General features: G+C 35.7%; 2 protein-coding genes across 2 annotated transcripts; both read left to right on the top strand.

Annotated features, from left to right (window-relative positions):
• Positions 1-573: 573 nt before the first annotated feature.
• On the top strand, positions 574-4,215 carry LOC143460861 (dnaJ homolog subfamily C member 25-like). The gene is made up of 4 exons (XM_076958518.1): positions 574-1,903; positions 3,106-3,279; positions 3,489-3,675; positions 3,896-4,215. The coding sequence occupies exons 1-4, from the start codon at positions 1,362-1,364 to the stop codon at positions 4,013-4,015; spliced, it is 1,023 nt and encodes a 340-aa protein (XP_076814633.1). The 5' UTR covers positions 574-1,361; the 3' UTR covers positions 4,016-4,215.
• A 6,344-nt stretch (positions 4,216-10,559) lies between these two features.
• Positions 10,560-20,684, top strand: LOC143459484 (FAS-associated factor 1-like). Its single transcript, XM_076956669.1, has 13 exons — positions 10,560-12,867; positions 13,915-14,146; positions 14,426-14,663; positions 14,962-15,163; positions 17,567-17,798; positions 18,020-18,175; positions 18,315-18,456; positions 18,577-18,713; positions 18,855-18,943; positions 19,047-19,127; positions 19,392-19,532; positions 19,792-19,944; positions 20,058-20,684. Exons 1-13 carry the CDS (start codon positions 12,835-12,837, stop codon positions 20,151-20,153), a joined length of 1,932 nt encoding a protein of 643 aa, XP_076812784.1. The 5' UTR covers positions 10,560-12,834; the 3' UTR covers positions 20,154-20,684.
• Positions 20,685-22,669: the final 1,985 nt, after the last annotated feature.

Below are 22,669 nucleotides of genomic sequence, written 5' to 3'. Positions count from 1 at the left end.
GGCTCAGCATCGCTCAATATCTGAATTATTATTAAGCCAGGCTCGTCTTCTTGCAGGTTTTGCTTAACGATAATGGTGTCATATGTTAAAGACCTAACACAAAACAACATTGCTAATAGACCTAGCTGAGTACTGTCCTCCATAATCGAATTCAACAAGCTGACCTGACGTAACCTATCAAAAACTTAATAGAAAAGAGGTGTTTTCTATTAACTTTGGCCTACTCAGTCTCCTGTCATCGCAGAATCGCGCTCTTTTGAAGAGACCCTTTTTGACATATGAAAGCATCTTTACTTAATTTATCTGTTGAATTATTTGACTCTATTTTTGTGTGCAGTTGGAATACACTAACCTTTTCTCTGTTGTAAGATTTTAATATTTCAACAGAAATAGTTTGCAAGAAAAGGTTTTATTTTAGACGCTTCACACTTTCTCAATACCTGTAATGCGATAAACTAAAAACAATAATACTGTTTATAAGATGTCTTCTGAATTGCAATCACCATGTCTAGCTTAGACAACTCATCTGTTGGTTTTTTTCAGTTTTCAGTTTATTTTTCGTCAAAAGCGCGGTAGGGACGAAAAATCAAGCCGGTTGTTACTAATACGCGCCAATGTACAGGAAAAAGTGAAAAAGCCGAAAAGGCTTAAAACGTGCTCAAGAAAAATAACGTTAATCATCATCATCGTCGTATGGTCTTCACAGGTTCACCGTCATATTGTCAATCCAGTTTTTGAAGTTATGGCCGCATTGCTTGACGGAGCTGTAGCCTCCAGTCAATTTTGTATTGGGGCATTTTAATACGCATTTTAAAAATTAAGCAGACAATCAGGTGGTGTGTTCAAGCAACTGATGATTGAAAATGGCTTCAACGCTGTACATCAGTGGATAGGAAAAGAAATCCACCATAAAAGAAACCCCATCCCGGCAAGAACCCAGTTTCTGGTGGTCATAGTACTAAAGAAAGAAGTTGTTGGTTAGCCCGAGTTTGTACAGCAAGAATGCACACCAATGATAAATAATCTTTGCAAGATGTGATGATAATACTGCTTGTTGCAAGATGGAATTTTCTCTGGTACGTCGACAGTGATGTACGGATTTTTGGTGACTCACTCACTCACTCACTAGAATTATTTAGTTGTCCAAATCTGATTGAGACATGAATAAATAAACGGTATTAAGATAAAGAAGCAGGCATTTCCAATGACGACTTCTAATCACAATAGATGCTGGAAAAAGGAACACGAAAAAGCTATCATAGTTTCTTTTTGACTTTCTTACATTCAGTAATAATTCAGTGCATGAGTTATATACTAGCTAGTTTAATAACATTTGAATTCTTTAAATATCTCATTCTAGTATGTGGAAAAAATGGACCATAGGATGGTTTATTGCTGCAATGCTCTGCACCTGCATTGCAGGTCAACAGCTTGTTCCAGGCATGTACTGTGGACTAGAAAACTGCTATGATGTGCTTGGTGTTGTTTCGTCTTCAAGCAAGTCAGAGATTTCTAGAGTTTACAGAAAACTTGCTAGAAACAGCCATCCAGATTATTTGAGATCTCATGGAGCAAGCAAACAAGAGATAGAAGCTGGTGTGGAAAAATTTCATCGTTTATCTGCAGCTTATGAAACTTTAAAAGACTCCAGAGAAGAGTATGATTATTACCTTCAGCATCCAGAGGAATATTATTATAACTATTACCGCTATTATAAACATAAAATGCCAAACGTTGATGTTCGAGTTGTACTTTTCGGAACAATTACTGCAATTTCAATTTTTCAATACATAAGCTGGATGACTTCTTACAATACTGCAATCACCTACATGATGCATCAATCAAAATATAGAAATGCTGCTAAGGAAGAAGCAAAAGCTCGAGGCTTGTGGATTGACAAAAGGTACTTACTTACTTACTTACTACTCTTACTTACTTTCTCTTGTTATGAATACATGAATACTTACTCTTTGTTATTTCCAATTGTTTAGCTTTCCCACTTTTTAGGACAAACTCATTTGTTTTCGACTAGTATTTATTACACAGTTATAATTAATAGAAAGCATTTTTTGTCTTTAAATAGGCTACAATTGCCCATTTTAAGCATGATGTGTGAGGAATTAGGATTTTAATGCAAGATTTAGAATCATCCAGTTTTGAAATTGTATGATATATATGTAAGTGTAATTTATATCTGACGTGATATATGTACAGTAAAAACAGGAAATGAAGTTTTTAAGATTTATTTAATTTTGGAAGCTTTGTAAATGCATTAAGGAGGTGTATGGGTTTCAAAATGGGTCAATTTCTTTGTTTATTTCTATATGTAGTAAAATAATTAAAAATGTAAATACCGGTACTTGAAAATTGCTGCATGTAGATTCTTGAAATTTTGCATGTGAACTAGGCTTGCCTAATACCATCTCATACTAGGATTTGGCGAAAATCACGTATATCTACATAGGCGCAAAGTCAGAAGTGGATTTTTGGCCAAAGAACATACATTTCCCACTTTTTCATTCGAATTTCTATTCGTTTTCTGCGCAACCGTACCAAATGCTAGGGTAATTCCCAGGCTACAAAATAACACCAACCATGCTGCCTTCTGATTGGTCCAAACAGGTTTTTTAACGCCGTACGTAAGAGTCTGATAAAATCAGAGAAATATTATTTTTTTGAGCCATTTACCTTCATAAAAAAACTGGTAAAAACATCACCACAGATTTTTTATTCACAATGACCAAGCCTTGTTTTTCAGCCGTACAAGCAATAAAGCATGAGAATTGCATATACTGTTACAAGGATATAACAAATGCACTCTTAGAATTTCACTGTACAATTTACTCGAACTACTCTTCAGGCATAGATGGGTTTCACTTCAGAGTTCAGACATAAACTAAGAACCTTTTCGCACAGCTGAAGGATAGGCCAGTTTCTTCTCCTTTGTGGAAAGATGATAGAAAAGTGTTATTTTACTGTTTTTTTTATACACTTGGGTGTAATTTTTAGATATCTTTTTCGTTTTTACATGTCAGTGTATATGATGTTCTACAAACAAGAATTGCTTTCTTCCGCTTTAAAAAAGTTCTCTGATTTTATTTGCAGCGAACAAAAGAAGCAAAAGCGGTTTAAATCAAAAGAGGAGTTAAAGCAAGATGAAGATAATTTATTACGAAATATAATTGAGGAAAAAATGGACATTCGTGGTGGTTACCAAAAACCACAATATACAGATGTTCTTTGGATGCAGTTGTTTTTGTTTCCCTATTACCTATTTAAGTAATAATTTGTTGTTATAGTTTAAGTAAAAGTGTTCACACAGTAACATAATTAGCATTAATTTCTGACAACAATAAAGAAAACCTCAGGATAATCTGTTACTTAACATGCAGTTTTTACAATGGTTTACTACTACTGTGCTAGTAACAATTTGAAATGTGCTAGGGAAGAAGACATTGCATGTAACTGATTTGTATTTGATTTTGCAGGTTTATGTCTTTTCATTCTCTTTGGATTTACAACTACACACTGATGAAAAAAGATTATTCAGACGACGCCAAAATTTACTTGATATGTAAAAATATTGGCATAAAAAGCGTGCAGTGGGATATCCATACAGATGCCGAAAAACGAGTTTATATGCAACGAAAATTGTGGGTGAAAGCAAATGCTCAGGTATTCATTATTGCTGCTGTGGGTATCCATCCAGTTTTATTTGATAGGAACTGTTTCATTTGAACACATTTTCGCTTGGTATTTGTATGTTATGCAAGCTAAACTGATGTAATTTTTGTGACGCTCTAAGTTTAACTTCAATGGGTGATGGTTATAAAGAATTATATAAAGTCACTTGCAAGCTCGAGATTGGCATTTTATGACCCGAAAATTTCTTTAGGAGTACATTCACGAAAAGCAGGAAGAAGCAAAAGTTAAAATGGCTGAAGACCCAAAGATGAAAAGGTACAGAAGATGGATGAACAAAGGGGGTCCAGGTCGAATGACTTTCGAAGACTGATTGCTTTTAATTAATTTTTAGTTCAATTATATCACCGGCATAAACGTGTACTTGAAATGGTACACGTTTTCCAGATATGGAGCTTGTGGTTATAAAAATACATTTATAGGCAAGATGAAATATTATGTACCGTAACTGCCAGAAATTGTTTTTTGAATTGTATTAAATCATAATGAAATAAAAACTTATTCACAATGGTATATTATTATTGTATGGGGCAAAGAAAAATGTTTGTACAAAGCAACTTAAATTTCTTTAGTAATTGCGTCACACGCGAACGACGTGCTACCGCTTATACATGTAAGCAACGAATATTATTTCACTTGAGTCCAATCAATAGGATACAGTAGGCTAAGTTATGATTCAAAATGAAATGAAACCAATGTTTTTCATTAATATAGTTTGCTGACGTCAGTGATTGCGACAATTTGCTAACCGACAAGAGTATCGGTATACATTTCATCCCAAGGCGTTTGAAAAGAATTTTTGAGGCATATTAGGCCAAAAACCCAATATTTTTGCGTTACGTGTATTTCACTCTGCGTAGTCGGAATGCGGGAGTTACAGCCTATAAGACCAGCCATTAAAGATTTTAGGTTTTCTAAAAAACTATAAACGGCACATAATAAAGTGTAACGCAATAAGCAAGTTCTTGACGTTAGCTGCTCCAACGCTTATAGCAGAAATTCACCCATGACGGGACATTGCCAAAGATAGGACAGCGCAATTATTTCGTTACACCACTAAGAAGCATATAATGATTTTTGTTTTAGTCTATTACCTTACCGCATTGTTTTTACATTTTAACAAAAAAAATGGATTATTTTGTGTTTAAAGGCCATGTTTGTCGATGGGAGTTTGGAGGAAAGTCACCCAAGATGGGATAGCGAGATAATTTATTTCAGTCACAATATGGCTCAAACTTTTTTTTCAAGTCCATTACATTGCCGCGTTCTATTTAACATATTGAAAAAAACTAGCTTACTTTGCGTTTTAAGCAATTTTTACCTAAAGAAAAAGAAGCAAAATTTTAAATTTTTTCCTTTATTTTGTTGTTCTATATAACTATGTGTTAGTTTGACGTTGCAATTGATTTTTTGTTCCTCGGCCAATCAAAAGACATGAGTTACTATGCGATGAGTTAAAGCTGGTAAACTTTGCGTTTTGTCATTCAGAAACGATTTATTGACTGTTGAATGGTTACTCCAAGATAGCCTGATAGGACATATTGCCCCGACCAAACTTTCGTTTCAATGGTAAACTTTCTTACATTATTATTGCTTAACTAAGCAAAGTTTTACTGCTAAGGATTATATGTAGGCCTACTGTCCCATCCTGGTTTACCATGGTTATCTAAGACGGGACAAAAGTGTCATTTTTGTTTTGTAAATCGCTCAATAGCTAACAAGGAAATTTTTGTTTAATTTATGCGCTTAATTTTAAGCTATGCCATATCTTAATATCTAACATAGGCCTAGTCCATAAAAAGATGAAACAAAGAAAATCGCGTTTTGGGGTGAAAGCACTTTTTCCCTAAAGTGTCTCATCATCGGTGGCTTTCCCCTATAGGAGCCTAAATTTTAAACTCATTGCACCGATTTTGTTGTTCCATAACTAACTTTAAGTTTGATATTAGTAGGCCTATTACATTTATTTTCTGCTAGTGTGTGTATACGCTATGCAGTAATAAGTAAAAATCAAATTACGAGGGTTATAATACGTGATAATGCAAAAATTCACAGATATAGAGCTGGTTTTCATCCTGAATCTGCATATCGACGAAGAGTGCAATACAGCTATTCCAAAACAGGACACATTGTCCCGACTTTGCGTCACTAACAACATTTCGTGTATAATAAGTTTGACTTAATTTATGAACCAGAAAGTTTGCATGATATATTTGTAATACCTGTAGGCTTAAATTGAACTTTCGTGATATGGATTACATGCGCTAATGCCTAATGAGTATATAAAAACGTGCTGTTTTTGTCATGGGAAGTAAACTTGTTGAAAAGAGTTTATGTGTGAACCTCCTGAATTTATAATATTGTATATCCTTTGTTTTAAATATCTTATTTATCGTATAGCATATTTTTTCACCAGCCTCACAACTCCTATGAAATTTTCTGGCGCCGCCATATTTTGGCAAGCCAAGTTTGAGAGACCAATCCGTATTTATTTTAATTGCTAAGCCTTTCTATTAGATCGTCGGTTCTACCAAGTGCTGAGATATTGGGTTTATTGCGCAGTCACAAAATGTAACAACATACCTACGTTCAATACGAAGCTTATTTTAAGGAGATATCTCACAAAGCACACAAGAGTCCCAGATAATCCAAGTGCCTTCGTGCTTTAACAACATTGTTACCAACGATTATAATAACAATATCTATTTTGGTTTGGAAGCTATAAATTGTGGGCATACTTGGTTTGTAGGCCCGGCGTAGCCATCTAGACCAAATGAATAACGGCAACAACAGAAAAAAGGAAGACTAATTATATTGCAATGAACAGCTGCGCCGTAAAATAAATTTAGTTTAGTCCTGTAGTAGAATTACCACTATTTTCCAGCGTTTGATGCCTTCGAAGCAATTGTCACAACTTGTGCTGACCCATAAAAAGATCACCCAGCAAACATGGTTACGTGAATTGTTACAAGATAGGTCATGCGAACAAAGAATTGTTGGAAGAGGAAAATCAGTTGAAGATTTTTTGCTGAATTAACATAGCGATAAATTGACTGCGCTATCGCACTGTATATAGATTATGCCTACGTTCCCTACATTAGTAGGTTGTAGCCCGTTCTTGGCAATGTTGTAAACTAAAGAAGAATCAAAATAGATTTATGTCGTAGACGAAACTGGATTAGAACCCGCATGCTCGCGATGATCTTCTGCTAATTTAGCGAAAATGATTTAATGTTGGTGTTTACCGTTTAGAAAACCTTGCACACATAACCTACACAAGCATGAAAACATGTTATTTTATACGTCAATGTCATTATCGTCGGTTTGGGATATGCTTTGTTAACCTGTCTGCGTGCGTAGGTCTTTAAAGGGGAAATTATAGCAATTGCAAGGCGACAGATTAAACTTCTTCAAACTGTTAGTCTGCTTTTAGCCTACCTTATTGACTCTTGAAAAACAGCTTGGAAAGAAACATTTTTCTGTGTCCAAAAATATTTATTTTTTTGTTTGTTTATACTATAGTATGGCTATACTATACTATTATAATACCTGGTTTGGTAAAACAAAGCATTACTATAGCATTAACTATTGAGTGTTACTCACAACTATCGTTGGCAAGTTTTGGAGCGTAAAGCTTTAAATGTGAAAAACCAGACGCTTAAAAATGACTAATTGTTTATTTTAATGTAAGCTACTGGTCATGGAAGAAGCAATTGAAAACTTACAATCTACCAAAATCGGTTGGCTCCAAGCGCTTGCTATCTTATCTGAATTGGGAGGAAGATCATTGATGGCGATAGAGCTTAATTGCTTCGGCTTGCTTATATGCTGCTGGTGAATAAGTCACCCCTTATATGCTGCTGGTGAATACCAAAGCTGGTGCTATCACCGGCTTTGTGTCAATCCAGACCATTTGAGTTTGGAGTCAGCCGAAATGAACAACGTTTGAAAGCATTGCAGGCAAAATCAGTTTTGTTTTGGCCATGGAATTTTTAAAAGCTGCATATTCTGGCCTTAGTTTTCGTTACTGCACTCAGCTCATGTTCTTTGAATCTTCTACCTTTGCAGAATTTCCGTTGCCTACGAACCGCCGCAGATTTTCTCTTCAAATCAGCATGACTTGTTCCGCTTGCAGACCAGCTAAACGTTTTGTTTCTGGAGAACCCTGTTGCAAATCAATGCCGGAAACAGTATAAGCCGTACCTATACTAAATTACTGCCTAGTTCATTATTTCCGAACATCAGAGGCGCTTGCCCAGAGATTGTTCTTTGAAAATGTCCGCCTTTTGGCAAGGTCTTTGACAACGTTGCACTGACATTTTCAACTTTATTTGTATTTCTACCAAGACTTATTCTTGACAGAAGTGTTCTATTGAAGTGTTTGGGTATTTCCCGCTTACGTGTTCTTTGTGCTTGCTTATCAAGCACAACTTGCACCCTGCGGCTGTCCCAGGTTACTGGCTGCTCCTTATCGCGACTGACGAATGACAACCGCTTGCAGTCGCTGTGGTCACCTTGTAGAGTAGACAGTCTAGCATAGCGTCAGAATAGCGTAGAGAAAACGAAGTTTTTTTCATTTTTACATTTGAATTCTGACTAGTTTATTTCTCGAAATGTGCAAGTTTTATAAAGAATTGAAGGTAAACTATCCATTTTTGCAAAACATTAAAAGCCCCCCTTACCAGATGGACTATTCCATTTCAGTGTCCATTCCGCTGAGCTGCTTTCAACTGGTCCTTTCTTTGTTAAAAACAATTTCCCTTGGAAAAATCTATGTCGCCTAGGACAATCTTTAAATGGTACTTTTAACGCTCGTAAATGCAAGTTTGATATGAAACATTTTGTGTAAAGTTGTTGTTTTATGAAGGACGCACTTTTACCACCATGGCAACAATTGCTTGTGTTTGATTCCATGGCTATCAGCCGGTGTGCAGTCGATGTCTGTAGCAATGCCTTTATTCCGGTTAACACCAACTTAGCGTGAAGTTATTTCTTTTGTGGTAAGCGTAATTTCTCACAAGAATTTCTTACCGTTGCCAGAAGATTTCTTTGTTGGCGTTTGTCTCGTGTCTGTATTCTTGCAACTTTTTTGTTAGGTTGTCGCCAATATCTTTGCGAAAGTTCCTTTCCAATTGTTTCAATTTTCGGCTTGTCGAGCATTTCGGCAGAGCTCCTGTATGGCCTGACACAATAAGTTTTTAAAACGTAAACAGCGGGTGCTGCAGCTTGCTATATTTCAATAGCACCCCGCCAATGCTTTGCTGCTCAGTGACTGAGAACTTGCTGTTGATGACGTAACACCAGGCTGCTGTTGGTTACGTAATTAATAACAATTTAGTTTTTCAGCAAACTGAGCTGTTGATGTGGATTTTTTCGAAGAAAAGTGTGCATTGAGTTTTAGTAAAGAATATATTTAAAGATAGGTTGTGTAGGTGAGCATAGCAAAAGTTACGTATAATTTCGCGTTGAACACCTTTGATGTAGGCTAACTGATGTCCAGTTTTCAGCAGGAAACTAACAGCAGGGTGCTATTCGAGCAATCACCGTCTGCTGTTCATTACGTCACCAACAGCCGTCGGATTGACCATTGACGTCGCGTGTTTCCATTAAAAATACATAATTTAAAGGGACAGAAATAGTCTAGAAATTATCCAGTTTTTCTTGTTGATTGATCTGGGTTGATCAGGTTTAAAAACGTATGCGTTTGTTTTTGAACGTAGTTTGTTTCCTGTTTATTCACTAAAATCCCATCATTATTTCAAATCTGTTTTGTTAGTCTTGTCCAGTATATTATAGCCTATATTTATTTCGGCTCATATGCATTTATTTAATAGTTGAAATAAATATAAGTTGAACGAATCTTATGCCACGACTAACCACACAGTAGTTTAAATCAAACTAATAAAATTACTTTCACATAAAGTTTAATATTGTCAATGTTTGTAGGCCTATTGGATTTTACTGAGTAAGCACGAATGTGGTATCCAAGGCGGATTGTCAATTTTACATAGTTTGCCACAGATGAGCTTTTCATTCAATCGAATGTAGTCTTGTCCCTATATAGCCTTAATCAGATCGTTATTTGCTGCGAGGCGTTAATCATCATAATCATTTCTTTCCTTATTTGCGCTTTGTGGACGTAAAAACAATGCCTGTTGCTGCTAAGTTTGGTTACCTTCGATAACAAATTCGCATCCTAAAATCAACCCAAAATAAATGATGTAGGCTATTAATTATTAATGAAAACACTGGTTACCGTTAATTTCCATTATCAATTCCATTATTGCAATGTATGCATATTCAAGCAAACTGATCAAACCATCTGGCTAGACATGAGTGACGTAGCTGACCATCTTCTACTTACACTCATTACCGACCTGTGTAAAAGATTCTTACCGCGTATGTCTACATAGGCCACCTGAACGGGACTCCCATTGATGGAGTTTATTTCAGTACGGTTTTTCTTTCATCCAGACACTCAGGTTGGTTCCATCTTGATGGTGACAAAAAGCTTATGTCCTACCAAATTATCAGTGTAAATTTTTTTATATTAAATGTTTTTAAATAGGCCTAACGTGTTTTTGTGTTAAATTGTGTGTCTGAAATTGCATCTCTCTAAACCGCTAATAAAAAACTGCATGCTATCACCAATAGTGGGGTGCTATACCGATCAGATCAGTCACTACAGTATGTGAAGTAACTACAAGTAATTGTATAGGTCGCTGTTCAAAAACAGCAGGCTGCCATCAGTGGGAGAACACTTTGACATGTGCTCAGTTAAAACTATTATTATATTTCATGACAATGACAGTTCGTTTTATGGGAAAGGTTTCTTTGATACTGTCGTTATGATTTTACTTAGAACAAAGAGCTAGCTCACGAATCATGATACTAATGATCGTCTGGCTAAGGACCGTGCGGTATTCCTACCTGGACAATTTCTGACATCTTTTTCGTTAACCCGTTTCCATGTCCACTTTTCAAGCGTAGTACTAGACTTCACTTTCCAAAACCTATGCCTATACCTACACGGAAGTGACTCAACTTAGGCTACGCAATACGCATAGGCCACCTAATAGGCTATAGAAGCGAGTTGCGCCCGTCATCTCCAATCGGGCGTTATACAAAAATCGGTGGCCCAACGGTAAGACCTACTGACCCAGTATTCGCCGCTAAGCCGTAGAGAAATTTCAGATCAATAGACTTAAGTCATCTATGTTACTAGGTATCCATAGTTTCCGTACACTGGGAAGTGTATAGCCTATAGGACCTAGGTCAACTGCTGTGCATAGCAGTGAGTTATTGTGGTCTTGTGCTGTGAGTGTGAGATATTCCGGGCAAGTAAACTAAATTAGTACGTTAAACGGTACTCTAACAATTGACTCATTAATCCTGGTTGGTGAATCTTAGCTTGACCCACATCAATTGCACTGTGACGTTTGGCGTTACAATGGGTGACAACAGTTTTTTTTCTCTAACTTTTTATGCTTGGCCAATCTCAAAATGACTATAGAAATGCATGCCTCACTAAGTCTTGAACTACCGAACTACAAGTTAGCCTATCTGCTTATGCTTGCATGTCGTGAGTCGGCTATAAGCCATTTCTTGGACATGGTAACAGAGTGAAATAACCCAAACATATTTCGGCTTTTAATGATTGGGTACAGACTGTACAGCTAGGCCTACTATATAAATTGGAAATGGAAGTGAAATGAGCTGCCAGATGGATGATATCTTGAACTCTTAGCCTATATGCAGTAGCGTACTGCCATAGACCGCAGGGTAAAGCAGGAGCACACCTGAGATTTTTTGCTCAAAACGGCATTGCAAGCCGGCACACCATTAGGTTTTGCCGAGGAAGGACGGTCTCTAAAAAAAAGGCAGTGCTTTTTCTCCAATTCTTTTTTTCTGATATAAAAGGCCGCAGTTACCATTCGACGGCTGCCAGTCACGCTTCGGTCACAAGCTGAATTTGCATATTGGTATTTTGCTTCTGCATCCCCAAAATCTTGGCGAAAACTACCATGTACTCTGCAGACAGGTCAGACAGTATGTGGATTTATGCAGAGCAAAAAATTTTAAGTTTATTGACAGCTGAAAGACTAATTTTATGTCAATAAAAAGTGCCTACTTTGAGACTGATTTCGCCCACAATTTTCGCTCCGCAAAATGAATGGCGAAAATTTAACAACACAACATGCAACACTAAGCATGTCAGAACCATGTGATGGCAGTTCGGAATAAATGTTTATTTTTTTAAGCATTTTGTTTTTACATTGTGACATCATTCACATCATTGACCCTCTCTGTCATATTAGGAACCCAAATTTTCAATACAATTTTAGCTATAACTTCTTAGCCACTATGTTTTATTAGAAATACTTTCTCCAGTATATTTACAGGCAAGTACTCTTTGAGTTAAGGCTAACTTATTTTTAGACTTGCATCTCACTTCATTGTTTTGTTCTTATGATAAAGCATGAATCACCATTAAAACATTAAATTTTGTGTTTAGCATGTTATCTTGTGGTGTATGGCACACTTATGCAACAGTTGCATCTGTACATTGTAGGTTGGCAGTAATAAACTATTTTAAAAGGAGAATTAAGTTCCGTTATTCTGCGAAAGTTTGCAATCGTGTGACCGCAAAGTTAAAATGTTCTTCATCAATGGAAAAATATTTTGCATGTATGGCTTACCCATACCTAAATACATTACGTTAAATAACATGTTGGTAGCCCGTTGATCACCCTACAAAAGCACCATTATAACTTACATACCGTAGTTAACAATTCTTTGCCAATTGTTATGTTATGTCCCACTTTGTTTTGTATTTAGTGCTTTCACGTTTTGTGCATGTAGCATACAGTGTTGTTTTATCAGAAAAATAAAACATTATCCTAAGTATTATTGTTTAATTATGACATCTTTCAGTAAACTTTTAAATAGACAGGCCTGTGTGTATTTCCTGTTTCAGCGGATATGTCTTAGTTTCCTGTTATATGTTTTGTAGTTCTTTGTGTATGTCTGCTCATTTATAATAAAGCGTCTTTGTACCAAGTGAATTGCTGCTATATATGAACTGCATTTGTCTGTATTGCATAACTTTGAAATATAGTCTTGAAGCAAAAAATGGACAAAAATGAAATTTTGGCCAATTTTCAGGTATGATTTACACAATATCATAGTTGTGTTAATTTATATTATGCTACAATGACGATACAACAGGTAATGTACAATCCAAGTTTTTACACAGTATGGTAACACATATGTGTAATTTATAGAATATCAATAAAGTCATTTTACGCTTTACACCTGGCTAAAAACCAAAATATAAATTAATTTTTACAGAAATGCTAATTACGTTTATACTAGTACTGGTTTTGTGTAAAATGTTTTGTCAAGTTTTTTTTTACATCAGTACAGTATCTATTCATGTAATGTTATAAATAACTGGTGTATTAACTGCCAAGTATAAAAGTAACCATTTTAGTTGAATTTTGTTGTTGTGTTATTGCAAGCAGGACCTAACCTCTATTTCACTCAATAGTTTATGCGTGAATTTGCAATTCCAGGTAGCTAAAATAGAAACTAAAAATGAAGCTGGCATTCTAGATACAAGCCTAAAATTTAGTTGGGCCCTAATTCAGAGCTGCAACAGTTTTTCGTCAAAAATGCAAACATTGATAATTAGTAGGGAGGTGCCGCGAAGAAGATTATTTGGGTTCGTGCGAACCCGAATATCATGAAGGTCGACACGAACGAATCCCGAATCTATTCGTATTAGAACCAAACAATAAAATTTCATCCAAAATTTGTCAAGTCTTGCTTGTAACATGATGTAATCGATAAACAAATCGCTTTCTTTCGAAAATTAGCGTGTAAAAAACGATTGAAAAATCAAAATCGTTAGGAAAACGACCTTCATTATAAGTACTGCTGACTCTAGTTTAGCTTTGTCGGGAAACTAGATCATCAATTTTTACGAAAGTCAGTAAATTTATAAGTAATATTGTATTTGGGTTCGCCATTGTTGGTACAGTATTCGTGTTCGCCCGAATCTTCCATAAAGGTGATATTCGGCGAATCTATTCGGGTTTGAGTTCGTATCGGCCCATCCCTAATAATTAGTATTGTCTTAAGCAAGATTGGCAATCAACAATTCAACCTCCAACATTCGATATATATAGTAAATGCTTAACTTTATTTTAGGCCTGCACTGGTATCGATGACATTGGACAGTGCTTAGTCATTCTAGAAGAGTATGAATGGAACTTGCAAAAGGCTGTATCAGCATCACTTGCTCAAGGTAGTAATGGAGGTGCTGTTGCAAATGGTAGACTTCAAGAACGTGGACAAGCTTCAGCACCAATCATGCTAACCTTTTCATGTAAACTTGGAGGAATAGCAAAAAATATTACCTTGGACGACTCTAGCACTATTGGTAAGTTATATCTTAACATAAGGTTACTCATTTACTATGTTTGTTACCAGGTATATTCTCAAATAACAAAGCATGCTCTTTTGCTGCTAGTACTTTCTTTCATTTGATCATAAATTGAAAAAGCCATACACCACAAGAGCAGCCTTTGTTCAAAAGATTAGACATTTCAAAATGAAAGCATTCAAATAAGAAAAGTCTTTTCGGTACAAACCATTAAAATCAGAAGTTCAAAATTAATTTTGAATGTTACTATCTAACTGTTGTTAATGTTAACTTTAGGTGACTTGAAGGAAATAGCTTCTATCGAGCTGGGTATTCCATTGTCTGAAACAAAGTTTGAGGACTGGCCTGAAGAATGCTCTGTTTCTGATCCGCCCAATAACGCTGTGTTGTCGTCACTTAACCTGCCACATTTTGTTTCCCTCCATGTCAAAGCTCAAACTTCAGTTCCTGGTATAACTGTCGGATTAGACGCCCCAGATGCTGCTGATTTTGCAGTCTCATGTTCTGCTTTAAAGTAAGTCAGCATAAAAAATAATTGTACTGACTGTAGTTTGTTGATTGCGATAGGTTAAGACTTTAAATTTATGGCTTGTAAAGCTCACAGGATGCATTGATCACATAATTTTTCTGTGAAACCTCTTTTACTTTACCAATGCTTAGAACTGTCATGATTTAATTTTTTTCTGCAATTTCTTTTCAGGGTACCAGTGTAGCCTTTATTTAGCTTGCTGTTAGTTCATCTAAAAGGGATTGCTGTACATAGTGAAGTATGTATGTTTAGCTATAGGACTAAACACTTCGTTTTTTAACAGGTGGTCTTCTGAAGTTGAAAATTTGACAAAGATGTTTGAACTACAAATAACAAATAAAGATAACAACCATGTACAAGTTCTATCCTGTGAAGGATCAAAGACTGTTCTCGAACTAAGGCAAGAAATAATAGGACTTTTTGATATACCGTACAGAAAGCAGGAATGGAATGGGTTTCCTGGTACCAACCCACCTGATGATGACGTAAGTGCGCTTTTAAATGATGAGTATGACTTTGGAACTATCCCAGTAATGGGATTAATAAAAGCAAAGGCAGAGTAAGGTAGCACCTCAAAGCCAACTTAGGTTCTTTTTAGTTTATTAAATACGAGCTTTCACAAGATTGAACTTGGTTTTTCAGGTATATATGTTGTTGGTTTAAAATAACTGTTTTATCTCATGTGTTAACTATTCATACCAATTGCTGATAGTTACATCTGAAAAAGCAAGCTCAAGTTTGTGTTAATAAGTGAAAGTTAGTTTTTGAGGTGTTATCATCTTCTGCTTTTGCATTTAATATGCTACTAACTATTGAAGTTATTAGGGTTTTATCACTATCAGTATTAAAATTAGTATATAGTAAAATAAAAAAGCAGGATATTGGATGGCACTCTAGTGTTAACTTTTATTTTTAATTTCTCTACACAAGATTTAGAGGCATCAACTTGCTTCATCAGGTGTGCAAAGAGGTTCAGGTGTTTTCTTAGTATACCTGATGAAGCAAGTTGATGCTTACGAAAGCTTGTGTAGAGAAATTAAAAATAAAAGTTAATCCTAAAGTGCCATCCCATGTCCTACTTTTTTGTTTTCTTATATACTGATTATACTGGGTTCGCAGGGTTTAGTCACCAGAAACATTGAAATTTTAATGCTTTATTAAACTTTATAAAAGCAACAATCATAACTGTTGTATAATAGGCTTATTGTTACATCACACTGATTTTTTATAACTTGTGATCAGTTTTATAAAATGTTGAAGTTAATGGTTTTTGTGAATCAATTTTATGACCTGAAAATAAATATGAAAACTTCACAAAAAAGGCATGGCAGGGATACTGACTTTAAGGGTAATACAAGTAAAAAAATTCCTAAAAAACAAACTGCATTACACTGCAGTAGAAACTTGAGAGGTGAAAGCAATGTGATGTGTAAAAGGCAAAGTTATCGTATCCAACTCCAGAAAAGAAAAGGAATAAGTAAGTTGTTTGTACATAACCATTGTTTTGAAAGGTAAAAAATTATGAAATTGTTGCCAACTTTGCTGCTGTGTGATCAGTCATTTTGACAATAATTTTAGGCATGTAATCTTTAAACTTGCAGGTTGAAGTCACTTTCCAGGGCTTTTATTATATACAGCAGCGTGGTCCAACTACAGGCCCGCGGCCCACCGATAAAATTTTTGCGGCCCGCGAGCTTTCACAGTATTGATTTAATTTATTTCAATTAGAACAAGTATAGCATTTGGATAAAAAGTGTCAAAATATTAATTCAAAATTGTAGACAGCAGGGCCTATACTGTTTCAACCTATCAGGTCTCGTTAGTACAGCTGGGCTTCTTAAAGGCTGATATGCACCAAGTGTTCCGGACGTTTTTGTTTCCTTTAAATATTCCACAGTTTTCATGTTAAATGTATCTTTTAAATTGGAACCCTAATACTGGCTATTGCGCAACAGTCAGAAATTTGGCATAATCCAATAATTGCGACAGCATCATTGCATCGCATCTTCCATTTGTTTGTTACGTCATAATAGTCTGTTACGTCATGTAATAGTATTGGAAATGGCCCGCAAGTTGTCACGTTTTTGTAAAGTGGCCCGTAAGTCAAAAGTAGTTGGACCACGCTGATATACAGTACAGTACCTGGTCATCTTTAAACTTTTAAAATGATTATCAGCATTTGTTTGGTGTGCTTCATGTTGATTCACCGGATTCAATTTCAATATAAGTGTTGATTTATATATCTGTTTTAAATTTTCAAAATTCAGTGATCATCGAGAAGATAAATTGTAGTAAAAATTTATAACTCTTTTCAACTGCTATAAAATCTCTTTCAGGGAGCTGCTTTTACTCACCCGACACACTTTGGGCACCCTAAGCAACTGTCGGTTCTAACTTGGGTTTTTAGCAACTGTTCCTACTACCCAATAATATTTTACATTTTTACAATAATTTCACCTGCAATGTTATGATCATATCACTATTGACAGTCGGACATGTCTACAAAAAATCTATATAATTATTGCTTGTAACTGAACGCAGTGATTGTTTCATTGTAAGACACAAATGAAACAAAACTAGTTGGCTACAGTTGTTTGATTGATCGGCCATCATGCTATATTTTAGCACAAAGGTTTATAGTGCAATCCTAGGCCTGCAAAATGTAGTCATGCAGCTGTTTTTGTTAGTATGCAATGTCTCTTCACTATGTGCAGTGAAAAGTGTGTCAGTTAAAATACTGCGCATTTGCATATTATGATATGTTTTCAAATGCAGCAACCTATGAGGCTGCAAGTTCACATCCCTAACACTTCAACATTTCATAAAACGGTTATTTTTGTTTGAACTTACGCATTTGTTGTCATTCTTTCATCCTTTTCCTATTCCAGCAAACAATGGCAAGTTTAAACCTTTGTCAGCCTGTGCACAAGTTAATAGTTAGCACGACTGATATCAGTTTACCCCAACCATCCAGCCCGACCGATTCAAAACCCACTAGCTCACTGTCTAAATATACTAGTGATGATAGCAGTGTGGATGGTGATGAGCCAATGGATGTGGATGATGATGATGATATCTTTAATAATAAACACTTTTCTACTAAGTCTAGGAGTGACCTGAGTAAGTCATAGATTACTGCAGGATACTGACTGCTGTTTAGGCTGTATGCAGAATCATTTTGAATTCTTTGTTATGATACCTAATTAGCCCAAGTGATTTTAAGTATATTATGGTTCAAGTGCAACTATGAAGATAAATATCTTGAAATTGGTTTTATTTGCATAGTGCCGTTAAGTTAAGAATTATCAAGTATGTTTAGCTCCGCTTGTATGAATATTTAGTGCCGGAACAAGTCGACGATGTCGGCGGTGCTCTGCTGCAGTTTCAATCCGAATTTTCTGCACGGTATGGCGCAGGACCAAATTTTGTTGCCTCCCCTTTGCAAACTGCTGTTCAGGCAGCCTTTGGTCCAGATGCAAGAAAGCGAAAATTGCTTGGTAAGATATTCTTATGAAGTAGAAGTCTCATCCGTGGTGGAAAGGAATAAGTTTGATGTTGGTATTTTAAAAATATCTGGGTTAAAATATTTTCGAATCTGCGCCTAAACGAGGACTTCAATTTTGTGTTATGTTTCAGCTGTTTATATTCACCATGATAAGAGCATTCAAAGCAACGTCTTCTGCAGTCAGCTGCTATCAAGAGAATCCATTATATCGTATTTAAATGAACATTACATCTGCTGGCCGTGGGATGTAACTTCAAACTCGAATCGAGAAAGGTTTGCAAGCCGACAGATGGTCTAACTCTAAATGCTAACAAGCATTCACTTCGAATTCTTTTTTAGTAGATCTTGATCGAATATTAAGTTATTACTTTTGTTACTAACAATAACTTGCAGGTTTCTTCAAGAATGTAAACAATATATGGGTTCTGGCATTACGGATACATTACGAAAATTAAAAAAAGATGAATTTCCTGTTCTTATTCTTGCTCAAGGGAGAGGTCGATCATGTGACGTTACTGCTATTATTCAGGGTTAGTAGCGCACAAGTTCAATCATATTTAGCCCTTTCTTGAACTATTGCCTTGGCAAATCTATGGTTGTGGTTTGTTATGACTTTTCATTATAGACTTCTATCTTTGTATATTGTTTCTAGTTAGCTTTTTTCAATTTAGGTAATTCTGAGGTAAATGAGCTAATGGCTAAGCTGATTCATGCTGTTGAAGCTGCAGAAGAGCAAAAGCAACTTGACATAAAAGAAGAGGTAACGTGATCGTATGGGTATAATTTTTCATTTTCTGTTGTTTTATCAATGGAAGTTGGAAAATTGAGATAACATTATCTATAGATTCATTATTTCTCTTAAGGATGCTCGAAAAGCCAGGGAGGGGATAAAGCTGGAGCAGGAGGAAGCATACCGGCAGTCTTTGGAAGCTGACAGGGCAAAAGTATGACTCTTATATCTATAGTCTTAAATTCCATGTACAAAGATAAGCAGCTATTGCCAATTTTCCTTTTTGTATTTTCTTGCTTTGGGGTATTAAACTTAAGGTTCTACTTTAAATATCAATCTTGACTCCTGGATCCCTGGTACTATTTGAGTTTATCAGCATATATTTCAAGAAGACTACTACACCACAAGATAAAGTTTTTCTTCTGTAACTCCAGTCCTGGGTAAGATTGCACAGAGTTTATTTTTTCTTCATTTTTAGATGCTTGTGGAACAAGAAGCAATTTTGAAACAAGAAGAAGAAGAACGCCAGAAGAAGAAAGAAGAAGATGAAAAACATGAAGCTGCTGAACAATTAAAGAATCAGCTACCCGCTGAACCAAAGCCAGACTGTGGTTCACCAGTAAGATACCTACCTCATTTTCATTCTGCCGTTTTTACGTGATGCACTGCAAATAACTAGCTTGAGTGCTTCATGTCTAATAACGATTTCATTAATTTTGCGTTGTGTTTTTATTTGAAAGCCCTAAACGCTGTTCATTGTCATAAGTAATTAAGTCCAGTAATTGTATTGTCCGAAGCTTGTTTGGATAGAGTTTTGTTTATTAATATTGAAATAGAATATAATGTTTGTATAGTTAAAAGAAACTTTTGTAAAACAGATAAGTCAAGTGAGATTTCGAGCTCCAGATGGTTCAACATTTATGCGTTCTTTTCTTGCATCCGAATCCCTTCAAACACTTGTAAATTTTGTTGGGTCAAAAGGTTTTTCTTCAAATGAGTATCGAATATTAAAACCTTGGCCAAAAACGAATGTAAGCCTCAATTCAATATTTCCACATAAATATTATTGTTAATATTTCTGTATATTACTAATTCTTTGTTGGTTAGTATTATGGATCGCATTTTATGACATTTTCTTTTACAGCTCCTGGCTTTAGATCTCAGCGCCTCACTTGAAAGTCACAAAATTTTTCCTCAAGAAACATTAATCATTGAAGAAAAACCTGACTTTGATTCCTAGTGACTTTTATTACTTTGAAATTTTGGATGTTGCCTATGGTGGGCGTTCTTTTGTCTATTTAAGCATTGTTTTAAAGTGTTTTCACACTGCAAAGTATTAGGCAATTATTGTTTTGTGATATTGTGTTGTTTGCGTATTTTGTAAAATATGAATCGTTTTTCTGATCTATGGTATATTTTTAAAAAGCTAACAGTGTAAAAATACGATCTTAAACAAAATACTTGACGACGGTGAGTTCGTATGTAGTCAACTGGTAACTTATTACTTAAATTCCTATAAGTTACCATCTGTGGAAGAATGGATTTGAGAGTGAAATCACAAGCTACCTAAACCACAATTTTCCGAAAATTGTTTCAAGCTTTTCCTATGAAAATGGCTGTGAATGGCCCGAATGTTATGCTGACTGGTGTCTTAGGATACTTTTTCATGTTCTTGTGTCAAATGTAAACTTTCTGTGTGCAGTTTTATTTCGGGATTCATCGCCGTGTATCATCAACATTGTTGGCTTATTAAAAGATGTCATTACCATAATATCGATTTGCGAAGCGTGCAAGCTCCGGCATGTAGGTGTTCTGACATTCCGGAGTCGAATTCAATTTTTTTGCCCCCCCCCCTCGTTAATATAAACGATAAGAGCGAATCACGGGGGTGAGTGCTATAGTGAAGTTTTTTCCTTAATTCACCACCCAAGCCAAAATGCGCCAATATTTTTGGTTTCTGCGCCTCAAAAACGCTCTCAATGAAATATCTACTAATATTTTTACGTACAATAGCTGGTAATGTTTGGTATACAATTTTGAAACGCAGCGGAAAGCGATTTTGTAACGCCAACGTCATATAACCTACCTATTATATATACTGTAGAATCCGCCCGTTGGTATAACGACCGCTGGGCGAATTATACTGGAGCTATATGATTTTTGCCACTACCGCTTATGAGTCCCTGAGCTCATCAACTTGTTTTTACCCAATCTATTTTTCGACACAAGGTTACTTCACGAACGAAACTCTGACAGGCTTTGAACAATGCCTACTCCATCGAAAACATCAGTAGAATGAACTAAGGATTTCTACAAACAAAAAACACTGACCAGTTGCATACATCTTTTATTAACAGGTTCGCCGCACACGCAGCGTCTTTGAGGGAAAATGACCATAAAGAAATTCATAACCATAAACACGCAAGCAAGCATTGCACAATGCACACTAGACCCGGAAGCTAAGGAATCGGATAGCATTTAACTTATATGTTTTCCTAGGTTATAGCTGAAAACAACAACCTATAAATCAATTCCTTTCAGTCTAAATCTAACTTCAATTAAACCGTAATTAATTAAAACCAACTATTGGCTCAATGGGCTGCGTGACCTACTTTCGGTGAAATAATTACTCTCTAATAAAATTAAACCCAACGAAGAGAAACACCATCTCAAGAATCGAAGTTTTGTTTCTAAAGGCAGGTAGAGGGGACTGTATCAGAACCCTCAGGTGAAAAAAACAACATGTCAATGGATGCGATACTTTAAATTAGAAAAACTCAATGTTACCATTAAAAAAATTATATAGGTATAATGACAAACATAACTATGCTGACCTTAACGGATATAGCTTTAGGCCCACTTTACTATAATACTAAACGAGAAAATCATTCTTCAATTCACATTTATAACTATTGCAACGAATCGCTTACCGTTAAAACTCTCAAAAGTACCACAAGAGTAAAATTTACCCAGGTCAGTAATATATGACCTACAGTAAGACTCGAATGCTACTATTATCATTTGGTGCCTCCGTATATACTGTAGCTGCGCCGCGGGGACAGATGCTCTTGTAGCTAATTGATTGATGTAAACGTGTCTTCAGAAACGTTTGGCCAGGGGGGCAAAATATGAAATTAATCATTTTGCAATTACAGTACTTCAGTAAAATTGCGTAAAATAAATGGAACGATAGAATATTTTACGACTTGCAACCCTATCCGCGAGGTAGTGGCAGGGCATAATGTTTTTATGGCAAAAACAGTTTTTCGTTTTTATTGTGCCTGTCGTTTTTCGGTTTGAATTTCAGGCAGGTTTTAGAACTATCATAACGAATTTGGACATTTTTACTGTACTCAGTCCAATTAATTTGGCCTGCTGAATATTCTGTGCACCACTAATTTTTACCAACAAGGACCTCGATTTGGTTACAACTTACAACTTCCTGGTAAGCAATTTAACTTATGCATATGCAATTTTTACCCACGCCCTCATAATCGCAATTTTTGAGCTCCATAATCAAAAAATCAATCATAATCAAAGTAACGAAAGTGGTCAAATCAAATACCTAATTTATTAGATTAACGTAAATCGTTACTGGCGGAGATCAGATAGCCTATATAGGCTACGCCATACTGCACTACAAGTAGAAAAACTATTATTCAAAAATCAAAAATAATTGAGTAAAAAGTCGCCTAGGAAGTAAAGAATTTTTTGAATTACTCGAGCAACTCAATTAGTTTGAAAAGCAATTATTCC

The sequence above is a fragment of the Clavelina lepadiformis genome, chromosome 5 (assembly GCF_947623445.1).
Source record: "Clavelina lepadiformis chromosome 5, kaClaLepa1.1, whole genome shotgun sequence".
Classification (NCBI taxonomy): Eukaryota; Metazoa; Chordata; class Ascidiacea; order Aplousobranchia; family Clavelinidae; genus Clavelina; species Clavelina lepadiformis.
The sequence above is the reverse complement of the archived record's forward strand: the minus strand, read 5'-3'. Positions and strand labels throughout refer to the sequence as shown.